The sequence below is a fragment of the Lepisosteus platostomus genome, chromosome 6, assembly GCF_059453375.1.
Source record: "Lepisosteus platostomus isolate fLepPlt1 chromosome 6, fLepPlt1.hap1, whole genome shotgun sequence".
Classification (NCBI taxonomy): Eukaryota; Metazoa; Chordata; class Actinopteri; order Semionotiformes; family Lepisosteidae; genus Lepisosteus; species Lepisosteus platostomus.
This window is the reverse complement of record NC_142616.1, coordinates 56277166-56299416: the sequence shown is the minus strand read 5'-3', so window position 1 is coordinate 56299416 and position 22251 is coordinate 56277166. Positions and strand designations below refer to the sequence as shown.

At 38.0% G+C, this 22251-nt stretch overlaps 1 protein-coding gene across 14 annotated transcripts in view; it reads left to right on the top strand.

Annotated features, from left to right (window-relative positions):
* The window catches only part of itpr1b (inositol 1,4,5-trisphosphate receptor, type 1b), a 139069-nt gene that overhangs the window by 9220 nt on the left and 107598 nt on the right, over nucleotides 1-22251 (top strand). For all 14 annotated transcript variants that reach the window (XM_088636452.1, XM_088636450.1, XM_088636454.1 and 11 more), the window contains exons 3-8: nucleotides 2950-3020; nucleotides 15268-15383; nucleotides 16768-16854; nucleotides 18770-18928; nucleotides 20300-20398; nucleotides 21948-22031. In XM_088636452.1, the coding sequence (XP_088492578.1) occupies nucleotides 2950-3020; nucleotides 15268-15383; nucleotides 16768-16854; nucleotides 18770-18928; nucleotides 20300-20398; nucleotides 21948-22031 (616 nt within the window). The remainder of the gene's footprint in view (nucleotides 1-2949; nucleotides 3021-15267; nucleotides 15384-16767; nucleotides 16855-18769; nucleotides 18929-20299; nucleotides 20399-21947; nucleotides 22032-22251) is intronic.

Sequence of the window (22251 nt, the reverse complement as noted above, 5' to 3'; positions counted from 1 at the left end):
AGTCAAAGACTAACAGATTACAGAACAGCTTCTAACTCCAGGCAATAATAATAATAATAATAATAATAATAATAATTGCTTACACTTATATAGCGCTTTTCTGGACACTCCACTCAAAGAGCTTTACAGGTGATGGGGACTCCCCTCCACCACCACCAATGTGCAGCATCCACCTGGATGATGCGAAGGCAGCCATAGTGCGCCAGAACGCTCACCACACATCAGCTATCTGTGGGGAGGAGAGCAGAGTAATGTAGCCAATTCATAGAGGGGGATTATTAGGAGGTCATGACTGGTAAGGGCCAATTGGAAATTTGGCCAGGCAATAAGACTGCTAAATAGCCAAGCTGCAGATCCTTCAGCAAATCACCCGTAATGGCTACATGAATATACAGTTTTCATTGTATTCGGCATACTGCACTACTTGGACATAATGTACTGCATACACCCTGGACACATCTCAGCTCTATTTATATCGAGCTCTGTCTGAGTTTATTTTATTCAATTTCTATTGCAATATTATGTATTATTATGTAACCTTTTTTGTAACCGATGAGCTCGCAGAAAAGACATTTCATTGCCAGCAACTACTGCTGCACACTGTATTGTTGTGCATTTCATAAATAAACTTTGATTGACAGACATTCTCAACCATGGAGAAGGTCCTTGGACACCTAGGTTACTGCTCATATTATTAAACATCCATCCTGCTGGTATTAAAGGCATTATACACCTTACCCATACCTGCGTTGGTGACATAACATTGGATCTGTAGCTCTCCTGGAGTTGTAAGTTCAGCTAGGTTCATGTCCTTCCTGCACAGAAATGAAATCATGCTGTGCACCTCTGCTTGTCAAGGCCATCCATCTTTTAAAAAGGTTCGTGGAGTCAAAGGAGGCAGTGGTGTTAAGCCCACCTGGGGGCTGCTTTTTCTGACCATGAGAGATCCCGTTATTCTACTGAAAAATGCCCCTAATATATGTTCTTTTCATAGCTTTAATTATGCCTCCAGTGTGCTATCTGGCTTGCTTTTAATAAGAATAGCTTTCTGTCCTGTGACAGAGCACTTGAGATGATGGTGGACAAAAAAGCACAACCAGTTTAAGTATTCTACAGAAATGAGGATTGTTATACCTATATATATTTGTAAAAGACTCAGTAGACCTATAGTGTATAAATCAAATATCCAAGTAATAATCAATTGTCTTGTACTGCCTTGGGTAATATGTAGAAAGTTAACCTAGCCCTTATTATATCCTATCTATAATCCTATGAATGCCTGTGAGTTGGTCATGAGGCATTTTTTCCCCTATTCTACATTAACCACAAAAATAAAAAAAAACACTCTTAATATTACATAGTCTTAAACTTTTTCTTCTAGTGCATAATAAGAATTTTATATTAACATAGAGAACATGCATATATAGAATGTCAGATGCAGTTTTTTGTTAGAAAAAATACATAAGCTTGCTTGTAAAAGCTTTGTAAATATTGCTTTTATTGTGGTACATGGAGATCACTTAATGAATATTTGGTTTGGCTAATATCCAGTTTTCTCTTTATTTAAAGTGAGGAAACACTTAGTTTATGATTTAGTGTGGTACCTCCCACATCTCTTTTTTTTTCCATGAAAGCCAAGGATTTTTATTAAATTTCAAAAGAACTGCATGAAAAATTTGAGATGATTTTTTTCGAAATAGGTGTTTACTTAGTGAAGGATGTCAATTTTTTTTGCATTTTGTTAAAAGTGAAGATGATTTTTGTATTCATTTGTAAAAACACTATCAAAACAATCTTTTCACATTCATAAGATGCCAAATCCTTTTTTGTTGCAAAGTGAGGATCTTTGGTAAGAACTTAAAGTTAACACATAATAGTTTGTGTACACACAGGCAATGCATTTCAGAATTATATACAGTAAACCTTAAAAAACATAAACTAAACTGAAGCACATTCCACAGTGTCTTTCCAAGAAAGACAATTCTAATAAGTGTTGTATATGTCAGTTTTTAACTTTCAGACTAAGAAAATGATTTGGAAGCCAAAGGTTACAAAACTGGAGTGTCCTTCTTCCTTGAAAAGTTTTTTTTTTCATTAAACCCCAGAGATTGTCAGAAGTCTAGAATCTTCTAAATACAAGGTATCTCAACAGATTGATGTGGTGTTAGCAAGGCAAGAACATAAAGTGGAGCTATCCTTTGAAAATATTTATTTCAGTATCAACATATGTAAATGTTCTGCAATTTCCCTCACAGTATCAATGAAGTATCTTTCATGTTCATTCATGTTGAAATGAATACACGAGTTAAACCGGAAGACAACATGGATTGGGAGTATTGTTATCTATAGCCCTCGTCCACATGTGCTGCTGGGTTCGGTAGCAGCTGTGATTTTGAGGTTGAGTTCCCAAGCTATTCAATGAACACACTTTTATGTTTACGATTTAAAATGGAAATAACATTATGATTTTTCCCATTGCTCTTTTTAATGGAAGTCTTGTTTTCATTGAGCATCAGTTTGTTTTGTACGTTCAAAAATAATCCTCTTTCTTTTCAAATGTCTACTCGATGAACAGTGCCGTCCCCTCTTTCTCGTGGTTTGTTATTGCAGGAAAATACAATGCATGCTGATAAAGTACTGCTCTTCCCACGGTCTTACCTTCAAGATTATATCTAAAAAAAGAGTGAATATATTGTTGATATAGCTGACATTGTTGGTTTACCACAAGTTTACTCTGGGCCTGTGCACAGCACATCTCACAGGCATTTGAGTCCCATAATAAATTAGTATTACACCTTTAGGTGCCATTTTGATATTTTAAATTAAAATCAGTTCCAGACAAGATTTTAAAAGTATTTTTTAAGGGTGATATTGTAGGGATTCCTGTAGGTTTCCATTTACTCCTAGCAACAGAGCTGGATATGTTTTACTAAATGTATTTCTCCTCAGTCTTGTAGATGACCGCTGTGTGGTGCAGCCAGAGGCTGGGGATCTTAATAACCCTCCCAAGAAGTTTCGAGGTAAGCAATTACTTTTTTGACTAGTTTGTGTAAAAATGACATTTTCACTTGGTTGCCATCAATCCAGCCTTTTTTTCAATTACAATTGAAGTAAAGAAAAAACTAAATAAAAAGAAGTTGTGTAAATATGTTAAGTTACTGTACACACTGACTATATTGGGTTTTGAACTGTCATCTTCATACTGTACACTGTATGTCAAATATATTACAATACCAAAAAGTGAAAAAAATCAAATCACTACTAATTATTAATTAATATAGTATATTGTGATTTTACTCAATTGAGCTTTATAACAGAACTCAAAGCTGTTGAATTGAAACTGTATTCTATCTTCCATCTGTGAAACATTATTTTTAAGCTGCCTGACTCCTGTAGTGAGCATAATCACAGTTGTGCCTGCTACTCACCAGAGACATTTGGTGTCTCATTTTATTGAATCTTCCTGTACAATAAACGCTAGCTATTTGATAGGCGATGTGCAATTTTAGAAAAACGGTTTTGTTATTGTATAGGTTTAAAGCGCTAAAAGGTTGGTTTATTTATGTAGATACAGTATATGCAGCAATATGCTTTTAATATGTAGTTGGAACATCAGCTACTGGTACAGTAGACTATTAATTGCATCACTGTGAGGATGTTTATTCCACATGCGGAGCATACAATGTAAGTCACCTCTATGTTTATGGATATGAGGCCAATACCATCCCTTTCTAGGCTTCCTTTAAGCTTCTCCTGCACACAATACTGTTCCACTGAAAAATATGAGTTTACACCCTCTTGTGCTTGTTTAAGTTCTATTGTTATAGATAAACATAATAAAAACAAAGGGAATTGGTAATAAATTGCTCTTTTCTAAAGCACCAAGAAATCAAATATATTGGAATCTAAATACACAATGTAATACACAGCAGTCTATTAGTACTTAGTACTGTGTGTATCCCCCATGAACTGCAGTGTTCATACCTTGTATTGTGATCTTGAGCTCAGACCCGAAACAACTCTGGGCCAGATCAATACTAGGCCGACAACAACCATGTAGCTGCTAAAGGGGTGTTGGTGGACCAGGAAGGAGTGATCATCACACTGGGCCAGTATCTCTAAAACATGTCCTGTATGAGGTGCAGTCTTTCAGATGAGCCATTAAGCCGAGGTCCTGACTGCTTGTTCTCTGACTCCAAGACACTGTTTGTAAGAGTTGGCATGTACCCCGGTGTTCTGGATAAATTCTATTCTGGTCTTGGACTATATGGCCCACCTGTGTTTGCCCTTAATTCAGTTGATAAAGGTTTCCCCACCTGATCTACCATGTAGTGGGGCTGCTGGTGCAGAATGGCCACCTTGATGGGGGCAAGAATGAGTTCCAACCTGTATGTAGAAAGGCAAAGTGGTTTACAGTATCTTACAACTCGGAGGTTCCCAGTTTCGCTTCATTGTACTTCTGTCATACCCTTCTGGAAGACAGGAGAATGCTGAGGCTTTCTTTATAAAATCTTTGTGTGAGCAGTGAAGGGTTAATGTTGTTAGAAGGGGTAGACTGTTCCTGAAATGCTGGCCATTTTGGGATGAGCTCAGCTTGCATGACTGGTGCTCTGCTAGCTTTGATTGTCCGTCTCCGACTCCACCTGCGGGTCTGATGTCAGTTCTGAAGCTGTAATTGCTGTTGCTTTGTTGTCACATCTGCTTGTGACACTTGTAAGCAGCCCTGTTCTTTATTTTCCTGCTGGAGAGAGAGGCTTGCCAGAAGACAATATCTGGGTTTGCTTTGGGAATGCTCAATAGTTTGAAAGAGAAGTGGTTGTACAATACTGTATTAAGGTTTGTTTTCTCCCAAATATGGTTTCAGCAAACCAAGTCGTTAGAACTTCATAGACATTTTTTGTGATGGAAGAGTGGCGTCAAAATTATTTTCCTGGAAAAGATGCAAGGAGGTAATGTTGCTGTTAAACTGCAACTGTTTCCAATCTAGAAATGAATCATGGCCAAATCTAATTAACCTCATGTTCACCAACTGTCCTAGATTAAAGTGTAATCAAAATTATACCCTGATTTATGATTGTCAACGAGGACTACAGCACTGCTGGGCTAGTAATATATTTGGAGCCATGTTTACAGTTTTATTTATTACTTGGAAAAATAGTGTAGCAGATCTGAGAAACAGGCACATCCTGTTTTGGTGGTTGTAGTGGAGAGTAATCCAATCCACACTTGCACTGTTTTTATTATTAGCAGTATTTATAGCACTTTTAAAACTGCTGATAGCGTCCTGTACTTTGTAGTGCATTTTAAGATCACTATTTAAAGCTGCAGTTGAGAATTGGATGAAATTATTAAATTAATTTATATTTAATGAGTTTCACAGTCATATGTGTCATAAAGTTAGGGAGAAAAAGGATTCCTCTTACAAAACGTTTTCTGTACCCAAAAACTGATCTTTAAAATTGGCTGATCTGTAAGAATTGCAGTTTTCTGTGCAAAATAAAATAAATTTATTTTCAAATTATTTAAGGTACTTTACATAATACCTACCAGATATTGTCACATGGCATCTGTTTAAAGAAGGCCCCACAACTCCCATAACTGTCTAGGTAAAGACGTGCCTTCTGACCTAATGTAAGTTTCATTGCTCATTCTAGAAGAGTCCACTGCTCTTACTTTGTCAATGTCTTTAAGGACTTTCAGTAGTGACAGGCTTCCTGTAATCTTTGCTTTTAGAAGTTCAAGTAAGTAGCTACGTCAGCATGTGTAGGCTGCGAAGGGACAGCAAAAGGTTTATTCCATGCTGAAAAGACAAGAGACTTCACTACACCTGTAGGGTGAGGCCTGTGGATCCACCTGAAGAAGGCTCCACAGCCAAAACGTTGAGCCTGTTTTCTTTTCTTTCTGCATGGAATAAACCTTTACCTATACTGTATGTTTGCTTTTAGCCAATCAGTGTGGGATATTCTGTTAAACTCTGGAATGTATCTGGTTGCTCTTCTCTGGACTGATTTCCAGAGCAGCAATATCTTTTCTATAGAATACTCTTGTATTCCGGTAGTGTTAAAAACACCTATCCAGCCATGCTGTTGAAACTGTTACCCAGTTTCTTTCAAGAAATGCTTAGATCAATTAACTCATACAAAACAGGCTAAATGGGCTGAAAGGTTTGTAACCTTTCTTGTACTCTTCTTATGTTCTTACATGGTAACAATTGTACACAATGTTCTAAATGCAGCCTGTAAACTAGTTGAAAGTCGTTTTTATAGCTTTAGTGTATGTAGGCCACAGGGCAGTCTGCAGAGTTTGTCCTGCCAAGTGTCTGCTCTTTCTGTTGTTGTTTATCCATATGTTGCTCGTGTGAATTAATACTTTGTGTGATTTATGGAGTCGTGAACTAACATATTTAGTGTAGTTTTTCCTTTGGGAAATAACATCAAAGTTTTTACTAAAAATAACAATTTTGTAAAGATTTTGCCCTTTTTGTAAATAACTTATATGTTCAGATGATGAATAGAGAATGATTTGATTTCTTTCTTGCTTCATTAGATATTTAGCATTTTAACTTTGAATGCCTGCTTACAGATTTATATTTAAAATATAGGCAACATCTATTCATTTTTTGCCCTATGATATACTATGTTGGGCTCAAAAGCATGAATGTAGCCCTTTGATATTATGTTCTTGGCTGAAAAACCTTTGTTGCTTTATATTAAGTATACAGTTTACTGTACTGTATGTACTCTCGGCAGTGGAAGCTAGGTACAATGGTGCATGCAATAACTGGAAATACCCAACACTTGTTAATAAGAACCATTCATTAAACATAAAAAGTTAATGTTTTCTCATTCTCTTCTTGGCTCTTTTCATTGTTGGCAGCACATGCCATAATGATCATTTTAAAAAGCCATTGAGAATCCTGGTGGCTCAGAGCCAAACTTCATAGTCCTGCTCAATAAAATCTGAGGAAATGGACTTCAATTGTTCCAAACATTTTTAATAATATTATAAAATTATGATATTGTTTTAAAACCAGTGGAATATGAAAAAGATTATTTCTGAAAATCACTTCTGTTCCAACAATTACTCCCCTGCATGATCTATCAGCATGGAGCTAGTACTTCTTTTCATGGAGCTCGCCATGTTTTATTCTTCCAAGACAGCGCTTGATAGTAATTTGTTCTTGTTTTGAAGCGCTAAGTACGCAGTCTTCTGTCTGGAGGCCGTGCTAGAAACATTCAGAGTGAAGTAGAGCTTTAATTAAAATGTTTAAGAGATTCTTTAAAAAGGGAAGTCATCAAATCCACTCTCACCAAAATGATAGACCTTTGTTAGCTGTTTGAAATGCTCCAGATATTATTTGGTCAACCTTTGGATGGCCTATTGTAATCTGACTCATTGCAAAGTGCTCTGCTGTGGTGCTTGCTATGAACACAGCACATGGTAAAATACCATTTGAATGACAGTTTACCATTGAAAGACATTTATGACCAGTATACCTAATAATCTGGAGTCACATACATGCACCAGAAATACTGTATATTATATTAAAGGGGGTCCTGTTAAAGAAAGAATTGTTTGTTGTGCACCTTTAATGTCCGAGTTTGTGCTGCCATTGCACTTTGATAACCGCTACATGTTAGCTATTAGTAATTTATGAACATCTTTTGAAGCTAGAGATCTGAGAGCCTATGTTCCACCTGTGGTTTTGCTTTTATGCTTGATGATTGAGCCAAACCTCTTTAACAATAAAACAGTTGAACAACATAGTAGTAAAGGCATTTAAACTTTTGAAAAAGAACGTCTAGATAAGCTTTTCTTTCCCTGGTATATATCTATATCCAAGACATCTGGGTTTTTTATTCTTTGTGATGCCTGTATTAAAGTAAAACTTGCATCTAGAATTCCCAATTTTTTCCCTCTTTTCTGTATTGCTTGGTATGTTTATATACAGTATGGGTATAAATATTAGGTGTGTTTCCTTCAGTACACTCCCAGGAGAATCTTTTTTTTTTGTTGCTGTTTTAAAAATAGTATTTCTTTACCTTAAGTAGTTCCTCTGAAACCTTTGCAGAAAAGGTTTTCACAACTTTTTTTTTCTATTATGTCTTCATTCAGTTTAGTACCTCTGAAATAAAGCCCAAGCCCGTTGTCGATGTTTATATTTTTCTCATTTTTTCCACCCTGACTACATCATGTGTGCAGGCCTAGTTTGGAAGGGAAGAGGTTTGTTTCTGCGTGTGTGATAACCACACAGAAGATCGTTGTATGCTCTTGTGGCTGTGCTTTGATGGGGGTCTAGCTCCTCTCTGGTGTTACTGCAGTGAAGTTAAACCCCAGCCTGACAACACTGATTACATGAATTAGGGCAGTTTAGTTACCATAGTTTCTGTGTAAAATGTGAGCTTTGCATTTAAAGATCTAGTGTGTGTGTGGAGGTTAAATTAGAAATTCAATGTAATTTAAAGTGAAACAGTGCAGAAACTCCACCGTACCATTGGTGCTGTACAGGCTGTTACCTCCATCACATGTACAGTATGTGCAGTGATTGAAGTGGGTAATGTTGACAAAGGTCAGGTCTATCTAATCAATTGGAAATAGATGTTTAGGATTTTTGGATGTTTATGTGAGGTCTTGTTTAGTGTTGAGAGGTAGCCACAAGCAGTGCAAGCAGGCCAAGTCTTTATTTGCGTCAGACAATGTTTGCTTAATTTTTTTTTTCCATGGGCAAGTGTTGCAGAAAAAAATGTGAAGTATTTACTTTTTCAAATTCTATTTTTGTAAGACCATAGAGATGAGGATTTGATTGGCTTTGAGCAGACTGGAAACTGTGCAGCTTTACTGTATCTGTAGCATGCGATGCATAATGTGTGCGCATGGATATTCTTTCTTTTAAAGCTGAGCTTGATCAAGTCTTTGTGAGGAGCAGAAGGTCTGTTTTTATTAATGCACTGACTCTCAGTTTGGAAATGAAATGCTGAAAATAGCCAGCGTATTTTGCCACTCTGTGTTTTGATCTTATAAAACCTTGCCAAAAAGAACCTGAGAAGGTTTTAATTAATAAATCTTATTAATCCTTCATCGCTCATAAGCCTCTGCTGGATCCTCGTCCACCCACTGCTTTCTGAAAACAGTCCAGATCATTCTGAGAACATACTTTTGTAGATATTCCCAGATGTAGTATCCACTTTACAAAAATAAGTGACCTGTGTAAATGAAAGCTGTAAGTCATAAAAACTATCCACTAGTGGACTTAAATTCCTTTGACAGAGCTTTGTATTTTTAACTATTTGTAGGTGACCAAATAGTTTTAAAAAATTGTATTAACCCATCAATACTAGTGCTAACAATATTAATTATATTAGTTGGAATTACTTCTCTGTTGCAAACACTGCAGTGTTTGCAAAGCAGTGTTTACAAAAATCATTTGGAAAAAGTCAGATTCTAGCCTTTATTTGCAAACAAAGTTTCACCCCTTATGTAGTGTGTTGGAGTGCTTTGTGGTGCTTTCAGCTTTTTGAAAATGTTCAGCTCATATTTGAGTGGATTGCTTAGCATAGAGAAAAATAGGGATTTTTCAGTAGTAGTAAAATGTACAGCACTTCAGCTAATACAGTAATGTTTTGATCCTTGACATCTATGCTATTTGGCAAAGAGGAATTAAGACTTGGCATATCTGACCATTGTCCTCTCTCGAAACGACAAATCCACAGACCCTGTTATTTAGGCAACAAAAAATAATCTGAAAATGACTTTAAAAGGCTTCAGCAATGGATTTTGTGCATAAAGTAGTCCATGGCATAAAGCCAGTTCTTGCTTTGCAAACAGGTATTTGAGAGAAATAGCCTGATTACGGGTGTAATTTCCAAAAGCTAATGTCATGTTTTGAAGTCGAGGTCACAGAGATTAAATTTCAGTACATGATCGCAAAAGACTTTTACATACAGTACTGTATTATCACTTTGAACTGCAGTACTGGCGATACTGTAGAAGTTAAGTGTATCAGCAGCTGTTTTTCTATGACTGCCTTATTGAGGGTAGCTGCAGGACTTACTTCTTCCTTGTACTGAACATTTACCTCCTATTCATCATTTTTGTAAGTGCAGCAAGCAATTTAAGCAGAAATTTGATGACGGTGTGATCTCCTCTTATGGAGCTTCACCTATTGTTTAGTGTATATGTCATGTAAGAAGAATGGGAAACAAACTAATTTCAGCTCCTTGTTTAATGTGTTAGTTGGGGTTTATTAACTGCTTTCCAAGATTTAAAAATAAAAAAGGAAAAAGACAACAGTGTTGGATTTAGTTGCATTATAATTACTATAGATCAGGGGCACACAATTCCAGTCCTGAAGGGCTAGAAGATTTCTGGTTTTCAGCTTAATCCTCTACTATAGGTCATTCAAATTTAGCTTGCTGCACATGTGGGTGATTCAGAATGCTGACTGTTGAGAGTGCACGGAATTTGCTAGGAGAGCTGATTTGGCGTGCAGTATGTAGTACTTTATTTTCCTTACAATGATCATGTCTAGAAATGGGTTTCATACAGAACTTTGTGAGCTTTTTCTTTTTTACAGTTACCCTATAGTGCTATTATCGGTTCAAGCGTTATCATGTCTGTCGAGTGCTTAAGAAAATTCTGCAATTTCAGAATTTCTGGTTTCCCTTTTTACATATGTAACCTGCCCCTTTCCCCCCCCTCAAAAAAAAAAAAAAAGAACTGGCACTCTCCCAGGCAAGACTGATTGGTGATGTGCTGAGACTTACAAATGATCTTCCCAGTAGTGGGTAAGGTGACAGTGCCATTTTCTCATCTGGTTTTTTTGTCGGATTTAAATCAGAATTGCCTGGATGGCAATAGCAGCTCTACTGCCGTTTCCTTTATCATGCTCTTATTACTGTATAGAGCTGTTTTGCTTTGGTGCCAATTCTATCAGGATACAAGTTCTGTTATTGCCTGCTTCAGTTCAGTGAAACAAAAGTGACTTCCAACACGGGCAAAAAAAAGAAGAATGTTTTGGACATCTTGGCTGATCCCCCCCCCCAGCTCCTCCCTCTCTCCCTACAGTTTCCGTTTAGCTCCCTGTTCAGGCTCTGCTTTCCCATTTGAGGTTAAATCATGTAAATCTGTGTTTCGTAGTTTCTGATTAACAGACTAACTGAGCTAGAAAGGACGCAGGCTGGGTGGGTTTGTACCCGATTTCCACTCTCACTGCCCTTATTTGGTAACACTGCTGCAGCTGGAATGGGGAAGGACGGACAATTTTTTTTCCCTTTTTTTTTCTGGAGAGGATGATCTGATCTTTCTAGTGAAAGGGGAGACCAAGGAAATGAAGGGAAGATTTTTTTTGGTGCAGTTTTAAACCTCTAAAGAAGGCTTTTTGTCAGATCTTCCTCAGCAGATCTGCTTTCATTAGACCAAATGTTGGAATATGTTGAATTGCTGTCCAGTATTAAGAAGACCTGTTCGGTTCTTTGAAAAAAAGTTGGGATTTAAATGCATGAATGATTTCATAGTTCCATTTACCTCCACATGGATATGAATTGCCAAAGCAAATCGTAACCATGTCTGACAGATGTAAAGAAAAAAAGAAAGATTAATATTGTTACAAATCTATCAGCCATTTGAGGACATTTAAGACGGCGTTCTTTTGGTTTTGGGTAATGTGGAAATCTGAAAATTCATGAGCACTGCAGTACAGCTCTCACCATGAGGCAGCCCTCATCACAAGTCTGGTCTCAAACCACTTGCTGCTGGGTTTTGTGAAGAAGTCTGGGGCTTGATGTCAGAAATGCCATTCACCTTTGGGTGTAAGAGTCTAACCCCTTCTTCCAGTTCTGGGTCACAGGGAAGCCAGAGCCTATTCTGGTAAGGAATGGGCACAAGGCAGTGGAGATCGATCCTGGATGGGACACCAGTCCATTACAGGGGACACACATAGACACAGGCACAAACACGCACACACTTACACCAGGGCCAACTGTCCCGGAAGCCATTTAAACATGTTTTTGGTTTTTGGACACCAAGAGCAAAGAGTGAAGCAAAAGCAAACATGGGGAGAACATACAAACCCCACACAGATAGCAACCCTGGGCTCCAGTGCTGCAAGGCAGCAATACCAACCTTTATGCCACCATGCTGCCTGTGACCAGAGTCAGTCATCTAATTTTATTTTCTTTCACTCATGTTACAATGTACCTCAAAGCTATTTACTGTAGAATAAATGTTTTGGACACATGAAGATTTGCATATTGAACTAGACTTTTCTTGTAGGTAGCATATGCTGGCAGAATATGAAGAAAAAAGGAAATAAAGCAGACAGAGCTATATATGGCATGTTTACATCTCTCTCCCTGCAAAATTACAGTGTCTGCACTGCTACCTTTACCTTGGGGAAATAACTTTGAGTTAGTGATGTACTGGTGGATAAATGAGAATACTTGACCCGACATCATAAGCTAAACATGCATATTAGTAAATTGGTTCTGGTCACCATATTTTCAAATGTAAATGGAATGTTACAGCCAGATTAGGCCTTGATATATCTGGTACAACCTCCTGAATTCTTCTGAACAGAAAGTGAAAGAGTTAGTGGCATGCCATACTTGTACATCTTAAATAGATTTTGAATGTCCTTTTTATAACCTAGACTATCTGTTATTTGGAACATCATTAATTAAGTTTGTCTAACTGAAGGAACAACTTAAACTCACCTCCCGTTTGTAAAACAAGGTTTCTTCATTCGTTTAAAACTTCAGCATAATCTTCTTTCAAGTTCTTTCTTTCATTTAAAGGTAAATGTAGTTTTAAAGTAATTGCATTCTCAAAATTAAAAAAAAAATGGTTGGGCCCTTTGTTTCAGATGAACTGTAATGATAAATACACCTTTCTTACCGGTTAGTTTAAAAGCAGTCAGACTTTGGCTTCGGAATTTTTTTACAAATCTGTGTTGAATATTACAGTATGTATATTACTATACCAGTGATACGCTGGTCTGTTCTTTATTGAAGCGAAACAACTTTCTTTTGTATCGTTCAAAAAGCGGTGAGCATCCCTTGCAGCTGGAGGTTCCTAGTTTCTAAAAGTAGTAGAGGTTTATGCTCATCTAACTGACTCTTCATGCAAATAAGGGAAAGTTCCCCTTAGGCTGCTTCTCATTGTCAGTATGAAAATAACCGACATTTTCAATACAGCTCCCTAATCTAACACCATTTCTGTTCAGTGGTGCATTAGAACTGGATGCAAACATCAGAAGCTAAGGTGGTGTTCCCCCAATGGGCCACCAATACCTATTGTATAAATACACCACAACCATGGCTTTCTAAAGCCAGCAGCAGGTTGTAAATACTTTTAATATGTATATTTAGAGTTTGCTTTCTGTTTTGCATAGTGGATCACATGGCAATTAAGCCTCTCTTATTGATTGTCCTGCCAGCACTTTATTTAAAAAAGCTCCTTGTTAACAATTTCTTAAGTGTGCATACATACAGTAGGCAATCAATGTTGTATGTTTGTATCCGTCAGTTGTACGTGGATTCTTTCTGATACACTAGGCTAATTGTGCATGGAAGTTGCTATGCAAAAACAAAATGGGATGCTGTGTGATGCTGTCCTGTGCCTTACAGCTTGCAAAAGTGTTACTTCAGTATTTTCATGGTCAAGATCATTTGTGCTTCCTGTTTCTATTTAGGCCATGGTGCGCCACCTTTTGTAAACATTTAACTTGATAGCTTCTGAACATGATTGCATGAGTCCCTTTTGGAACAAATATCTTAATTGTTTTTTGAGCTCTCATGCTGTCTCTCTATACAGATGTATATAGAGGCTAATCTGTTTCTGGATTAGATACCTTGTGGCATTGTGATAGGAGCAGTGGTATGCGATTGAAAGTTCTCAGAATCTGGTGCTTCCTGTCAGGTCCATCGCGGTTAGTGTCCTGTTGCGTGCCTGAGAAATGGCTGGGAACCTTTGTCACCACCGCCCACGTGTCCAGTCTCTCTGCGATACTGCTCTGCACAGCGTCCTCCACTCAGGCTTGGCCAGAAGGATTGAGGGCTCAGCATCAGGGTAGAGAGATGTGCAAGTGTGTTGGGGATAAATCGGCAGATCCCTGTTATGTATTAATAGCCTGCTTAAGCTATTTAAATGAAAGAGTTTCCAGAGGGCTTTGGCTTGACGTTTAAATGCTTGCTTCCTCTCGGGGATTTTGGCTGGGTGCCACAGTCCCACAATTGCAGTCAGATTAGGTGCAGTAGAATTGAGAAGTGGTGTTTGGTTTTCTTTTATTATACAGGAAGTTGTTGAAAAATGACTTTGTAAAGTCATATTATTTCCTTTGCTTTATACAAGGGTGACACTGTGTTGGACACTGTATTCACAGGCAATTTATCCCAGTTTGATACCAGAATAAAATGCCAGAAGAACAAATAAAATGATGACCAGTCACGGTTTAAGACCAATAATTTTGTGCAGATATTATTTCGGCATGTGGAACAGGCATGCATCCAACATTCTTTCTGTGGAAACAGATATTCTTACAAATAAGACACTCTCTACTAACAAATAGGTAAATGGTTTATAACTAATGGTTGGGTAAAATTCCCTTCTTTTAAAAAGTAGGTATCAACAGCAACACTTGTATTGAGGAGATTCCTGGATTGATTTCTGCTCTGTTTAAGCAAAAATATTAACAGGTTTTCTACTGAATCAAATATACTATATAGGTTATTACATAGCTGCCATTATATTAATTCTAAATTAGATGTGGTTATTCATCTTCTGGTTCCATCTTTTAAGCCCACAGTTAATAATACATTTAAACATTTTGTCACAGTTGGCCAATGTTTTGGTTGCAGTTTAAGGAAATATTGGTTGACATTCTATTTTGCGGCCTCTTGGGGAAGAATAATTATATATAATTTTCTGGATCTGGGAAAACCTTTTGTCCTCTTTTAAATATTTTTTGTAGTGATTGTCACAACAGTACCTGTGTGTTGTGTTCTCACTAGCAGAGTGCTGATGCTATATGAGATTATCTAGTTATTTCAGACAGCTTTTGCTTATTTTTGAAAGGGGTTAAGAAAATTAATAGAGGTGTGTTGTTTTTTTTAACGACACGGTATTCCAAATATACATTTGAACAGTTCAAGCATAAAGGTTGTCACCTCAAAATGTTTATGTTTATGTTTACCATTACAGATCATATCATGTTGTTTGATGAATGTTATCACAGTGAACTAACTGTCCTTCCTCTCTTTGCTGTTCCTTCAGACTGCCTCTTCAAACTATGTCCTATGAACAGATATTCTGCACAGAAGCAGTTTTGGAAAGCTGCAAAACCTGGAGGAAACAGCACAACAGATGCAGTGCTTTTGAATAAATTGCATGTGAGTTTTTTTCCTTCATTGCATTGAGAATGTAATGCTTTTCATCGCATAGTATGCCAGAGACCTTGAGTTACATTTCCACTGGCAGAGGGCTTAAGCCAGTGACTTCATCTACAGTAAATAAGGAGAGTCTTACAAGGGAACCACTTTAGGCATTTTCATTGTGAATAAGACTATTCAGGGCACAGCTGAAATGCTGTAAGCCTGGCCAGCAATCCCATCACAGGAGGAATGCAGGATATGATTGGTCCCAGGATTATTATAATTCCAGTATTATGCATTTTGTTCTGTCTCTTCCCGGCATGCAGATTCAGAACATATTTCAAGCTGAATTAGAAACCACCAACTAAGCTGTATTTTGAACAACTTTTAAATTAAATACACAGTTTACACACCTAAAAACGTAGTTCTGAGTTTCTTTGGAGCAAAAGAAGCATTTCACAATGTTCATATAAAATTTGATTTTGTGGACCTTTATAATTTATGATTATGGGCTGTTACTGACATTCCTGTTCAAGCTCGGTCTATGATCGGCACAACCTACAGGTGGTTAAGGGACAGTGTTAAAATATTTAAACACTTTGTGCCTTTTTTTACAGCGCATTTAAAAAAACCCTAAAGCTTCACAGTTTACAATAAGTAAACGATTAGCACTTAAGACATCTTAGAACTCAATGAAGCTTTTCCCTGTTTAGATTTTCTTCAGCTGTCTAAAACATTATAGCTTAAATAAAAATAAATATTAGGTGCTCTCTTACCACTGTGTTAAAAGCCTTCTTGTAAAACATTTGAGGCCAATAGTAAGATCTTTTTTGGACACGCTTTCAGGTGTGCCTTTTTTTGAAAAAAGCAAATGAGAATGACTTAGGGTCTCTGCTGTACCTTGTGACATCCCACTGGCAACAGGTTTAAATCTAGTCACATTAGCTCCTTTGTGACACAGAAGAGTTAGCCAAGAACACGCAGTGCCCCTGGCACAGACCAGGCAGAGTCGGATCAAGATGTACCAGCAAGAGCTGTGCTTTCCTCAGCAGCATTGATGAGGCTGTTGCCATTCCAGCTGTCTGCTTCTTCTGTTCCCTGCCATTCTTCTAGAGTTTCATTCAAGCTTGCTTGGTAAAGGATAATAAAAGAGAGGAAAACAGTTCGGTAACAGGAACCAGTGAGCACAGATTCATGACACTTGTCTCAACGTCCATTGACCAAAAAATCCATAACCAGCACACTGATACAGTATTTTTCATAACGCATTTAAAAAATAACAACATACGATGATTTGCCCAAGTATGGTAAATCTGCAAGTTGTTCTTTTGAGGTGAAAATCCTTTTGAACACACTAGTGGAATATGTATTTTAATACTTCGCTGTTTTCTTCCTGCTGTAGCACGCTGCTGATTTAGAAAAGAAGCAAAATGAGTCTGAAAACAGAAAGCTGCTGGGAACAGTTATACAGTACGGAAATGTCATTCAGGTAAGAACAGTATTAGCCTTCCTGACTTATTTTTACTACACACGTGTGTATTCTGTTGTCAACTGGCAATTTGGAAGTTAACCTTTAACCTTTTTATAAAGATTAAGCCTTTAGCCTGTTAAATATTTTGTAACGCTAAAGAGGTAACAAAGCAAATAAAGGTGGCAGTGTGGAGTAGTAGTTAGGACTCCTGACCAGAGAGAAATAAGTTTAAATTCTAGATAAACGAGCCCTTGAGCCAAGGTATTTCAGTCAGATTGCTCCAGTACAGCCCTTTCCTCTGCGCAGCTGTATAAATGGTTCTCCAAACTCATTGTCAATAAGAATTGGTTCTCAACTGACACATCTGGTTAAATATCGGAATAAAAAACCCAAGATATTGAAACATCAAGAAATGAAGCCTACGAACTTTCATTAATACCATCTAATATGTTGTGGTTTGTTTCTGTATCCATGTGCACCTTGCTAAATCTTTTTTTTTATATTATGAGGAAAAATACAGGGAAGTGTAAATCGCCTCTTTTTTATATAAGTACACCATTACCTTTTGTTGGAAAAGGGGTGTCCATACATAGATACCAGTGCATGTTAAAATCATCATTTATTGTAAGTCTGTTTTTTCCTTAATACAGCTCTATTCTGTTCAGCAGTCCTTAAAGTGATGGACATTTTGTCCTTACTGAGCCCCACCATAGCTACAACAGAGAGAGAAGTATCGATCTTCCTGATCACTGACTTGTCAAAGCATGTGCGTCGCAAGAGTAGCTAGTGCTTGTACTCAAAGGATTTCCCCTGGCCTTGGGACCTATCACCAGAACTTAGATAGGGGAAGTAGATGGCCTGAAATAGCTCATCTGAAACTGTGTTAACACAGTCACTTCACCATTTTCAGTGAAGTCGTCCTTGTGTTTGTGTTCTGTAGCATTGCTATTACACTTTCTTATCTTTCCTCTGTCCCTGTTATGAAGTTGAAAAAAAAAATACAGCTGACACTAATAATGCAAATAGAGGCACAAAATACTTTTGTTTCTTGTTTGTGGATTTATGTTGTGCTCATATTTTCTAATAAAGCAAATATTCAAGTTAATAGACACAGAACACCAGTGGTCAGGTTTTTCTACACAGCGGATAAAAGAGGTGCATTTTACTTTGAGAAAGATGCTATGTGGAATATGCAGCAAGGATTTTTTTTTATACATAATTGTTGTATGCATCATGTTTGAATCAGCAGAGTCATCTGGTACAATGAGTTTGAATACATGTATTGTTTTGTAGTGACAGGAGCTTTGAAATGCTTTTCCAGATGCATTTGGTTAGCCTGAATATTCAGAAAGTTGAAAGTGCCTTATATGACTTAATAACTGCTTTTTTTTAACATGTATGGCATCTATAGTCCAAAACGGAGATGATATGTCCTTCACATTAAATGTATTTACTGTGAATATGGAGCTTAGAGTTCTGTTCTGTTTCTTATGCCTTGAATTTGAAATCTCCAAATATGTGTCCACTCTGCTTTATAGCCACATCCTCTGTAATGCATGGGAAGATGGAGGACCTGTGGCCTCAATCCTTTAACATTCCCTCCTGTCGGAGTTGTCTTTTCTTGGCTTTCCCGGATTTCCACAGTGCCTTACTGGCAGAGCAGCTTGTCTCGCTGATGTCATTGCAAACTCACTGGCACCCTAGACTCTGAAAACTCAGGGAGCCCTAGCCGGCTGAAATACTCCCTGTCCCAGTGGCACTCGGTTACACTGCTTGTAAAGTCCGGATCCATAGACGACCCTTAAGTTATATTTATTTTTGATAAGTCTAAACCTTTTCAGACTGAAGTTGCACAATAAGCCCTTGTGTTTAGCCCTATATGTTGTGTTAGCTGTAGCTTTTATAGGTCATGTTCCGCATCCTTGTGTTTCAGCTGTTACACCTGAAAAGCAATAAGTACCTGACCGTGAACAAGCGGCTGCCTGCCCTGCTGGAGAAGAATGCCATGAGAGTGACGCTAGACGCTGCGGGGAATGAGGGTTCCTGGTTCTACATCCAGCCCTTCTACAAACTGCGCTCAATTGGGGACAGCGTAAGTTACGTTAATGCTGGGGTTATATACATACATTGGAAATGGTTGAAAAGATCTTTTGAGGGACAGATTTATAGCCATTTCCTCACCACGGAACCCCTCAGGTAATTTGAATAAACTGGATTTCAATATCTTCATTCCTCTTCTGGGGCAGCATGGTGGCGCAGTGGTTAGCGTTGCTGCCTCGCAGTGCGGGGTTTAATTTCCCACCTGTGGTGCCGTCTGCATGGAGTTTGTATGTTCTCCCAGTGTTCGCTTAGGTTCCCTCCAAGTGCTCTGGTTTCCTCCCATAGTGCAAGGACTTGTACGTTAACTGGCTACTGGGAAAATTGGCCATAGGTGTGTTTGTATGTGTCCGTATCCATCCAGTGATGGACTGGTGTCCCACCCAGGGTGTACCCTGCCTGGTGCCCGTTTCTTGCCAGGACAGGCTCCAGCTCCAGAAAATGGAAAATGGAGTTCTGCTCACACCATATTCTAGAATACATTTATTGGATACATTTTTGATTCACATGATTTATTTGACGTTCCATAATTCAGCACATGAATTGAAGGTTTGCTGATGGATCAGATTGACCTTAATGAAGGGTCTTGGTTTGTCCCACTGACATGTTAAACGGGGACAAACCGAGGTGGCCAATGGGAATCTCGATTCTGGAATACATCAGACCTTCCAAAACCTTGTGGCACATTATTCTACCATCTCTTTTTCTACTATAGAACTCTTTTTATACTATACTATAGAAGCGTTGGTGTGTCATCTTGAATTTGTCTAATTGGACTGATTTTTCTTTGTATGTTGTGTTCCGTAATGAGAATGGAGTCTACAGGAGTAATTCATTCTGGCATCCTCTGTTTGACTGGAATATTTTATTTATCTTTTTTCCCTGTTTTGGAACTCTGACCCCTAGTGTTGATTCTGTTAGATGCATTTAAAAAAAACTCCAGTCATTTTCCTGAATGCTTAACAACTATTCAGACATTAATTTTGTTACGTCTCATAAATACCAGTGGGTAAGGGATTTGACTGCTGTAGTAAACAATAACGCTAAAGAAAACAAACGTCTTTTTCCTTGGAAGTATAATGTCTTTGGAGCTGGTTTGTTTCAGAACTTGGGAGTATTCATTCAGCCAAGTTAACGTTGCTTTTATTTGTAGTACATATTATTGCATGTGGGAGTTTTTTTTTTGCTGTAAGCCTCAATTTATTTCTTATAATAAAAAGCACAAGTTTCTAATCTGCCTGTTAGATGACATGGTTGTACAACTCTCCAATGAAATCGTGGCTTTCAAGTAAGTCTCTGCCGGGTGTGAGTGTTCTGTTCTGCAGAGCAGCGGAGAGGGTGAAGATGATTGCTTTTGTCTGTGCAGGTGGTGATAGGAGACAAGGTGGTCTTGAACCCTGTGAATGCTGGACAGCCCCTGCACGCCAGCAGTCACCAACTGGTAGACAACCCAGGGTGCAATGAGGTGTGTAGAGGTGTCCTATTTATGTTTTATTAATAATAATATAAATGCAAGCAATTATAGCGCTTTTCTGGACATTCCACTCAAAGCACTTTACAGGTAATGGGGACTCCCCTCCACCACCACCAATGTGCAGTGTCCACCTGGATGATGCGATGGCAGCCATAGTGCGCCAGAACGCTCACCACATACCAGCTATCGGTGGGGAAGAGAACAGAGTGATGAAGCCAATTCATAGATGGGGATTATTAGGAGGCCATGATTGGTAAAGGCGAATGGGTAGTTTGGCCAAAACACAGGAATAACACCCCTACTCTTTTTGAGAAAGGCCATGAGATTTTTAGTGACTACTGAAAGTCAGGACCTCAGTTGTACGTCTCATCTGAAGGGCGATGCCTTTTTACAATGTAGTGTCTCCGTCGCCATACTGAGGTATTGGGACCCACACAGACCACAGGGTGAACGCCACCTACTGGCCCCAATAACACCACTTACGGCAGCAACCTTAATTCTTTTCCCAGGAGGTCTCAAATCCAGGGACTGACCAGGCTCACATCTGCTTAGCTTCAGTGGGCTGCCTGTTGTTAATTTCTTATCCCAGTCAAGGATGCACCTGAACCAGCAAGCTCCTGCATTCCTTTGCAAGTTGAAGATGAATTTGTTACATGCAACATTTAGCTGTGTAGAGGAAATTTGCAAGAGCCCCACCCCCACCCCCCTTTCTGAACTTTTTATGAATAAGCAGACAAGGTATGAATGAAAAAAGAAAAGAATGAATGGTAATGTAAAATAAATGTTATAAAAGTGTAGTGGTTTATCCTAGATCAACAGGTATGTCTATAGTTTTCCCAAGTTTCCCACTTTGTACAAGGAAAATGGCCTTTTTTAGGCTTGCCTTAGAGTGTGGACTTTTTTTTTTACTAGGAAACAAAACGAAACTTTTGAAACATATTGCATCATGTTTATGAAGGGCTTTAGAAAGCTTTTGTTTCATCTAGGTATTCATTGTTCTGGTATTTTGTTAAAAAATGAAACCTTTGAAGCCTTGTTTATACTACCCAAGGCATGAAATGAAGAGGATTTATTTATTATTGCGCAAACATCACTGTTGGCCGGAAAAGTACTCTGTAGCATAACCATTGGCATCAGGTGAGCCACAAAATCAGTGAATCAGTGAACATAAATTGCTTTAATTTTATTTGACTAGCTTTCCACAAAATTGATTAAATTACTTGAAACATTAATAGATTTTTAAAAAAACTTGCGCAAAATGCGATTGTCTTGTTTAACATGAACTATGGAGGACTATTAAAGATAACAAATGCTTACAAGCCAGGTGAAAAATTAACTTCATAACATTGTTAAAAATGAAAAAATCCATAGGGGCATGTTGTACCATAAGCACCAGATTTCTAAGCTTTCGATTTAACTGTGTTGTTAAGTGATAGACCGATATTAATGAGTGTTTTTTTCATTTTGAAATTCAGCTCCACTTTGGTGAACATTCTTTAATTTGCTATATCACTTTTATCCTTTCTCTTTACTTTTTCAGGTGAACTCTGTGAACTGTAATACTAGCTGGAAGATAGTTCTGTTCATGAAGTGGAGTGACAACAAAGAGGTTATTTTAAAAGGGGTGAGAGGTTTTTGTGTTTTGAACTTGGTGGCTGGTTTTAGTTCTAATTTTAATAAACCCCTGACCACACTACAGTAGCTCTTATGAGACTACAATAGACTACTTCAAAGTCTTTCACGCACTTACCCTGGGTTTTCTTTACACTTCATCTTATATCGGATGAACCTGGAATGAATCCATATCAGAAACCACATGCCTGTGCAGGATTTCATTATATACA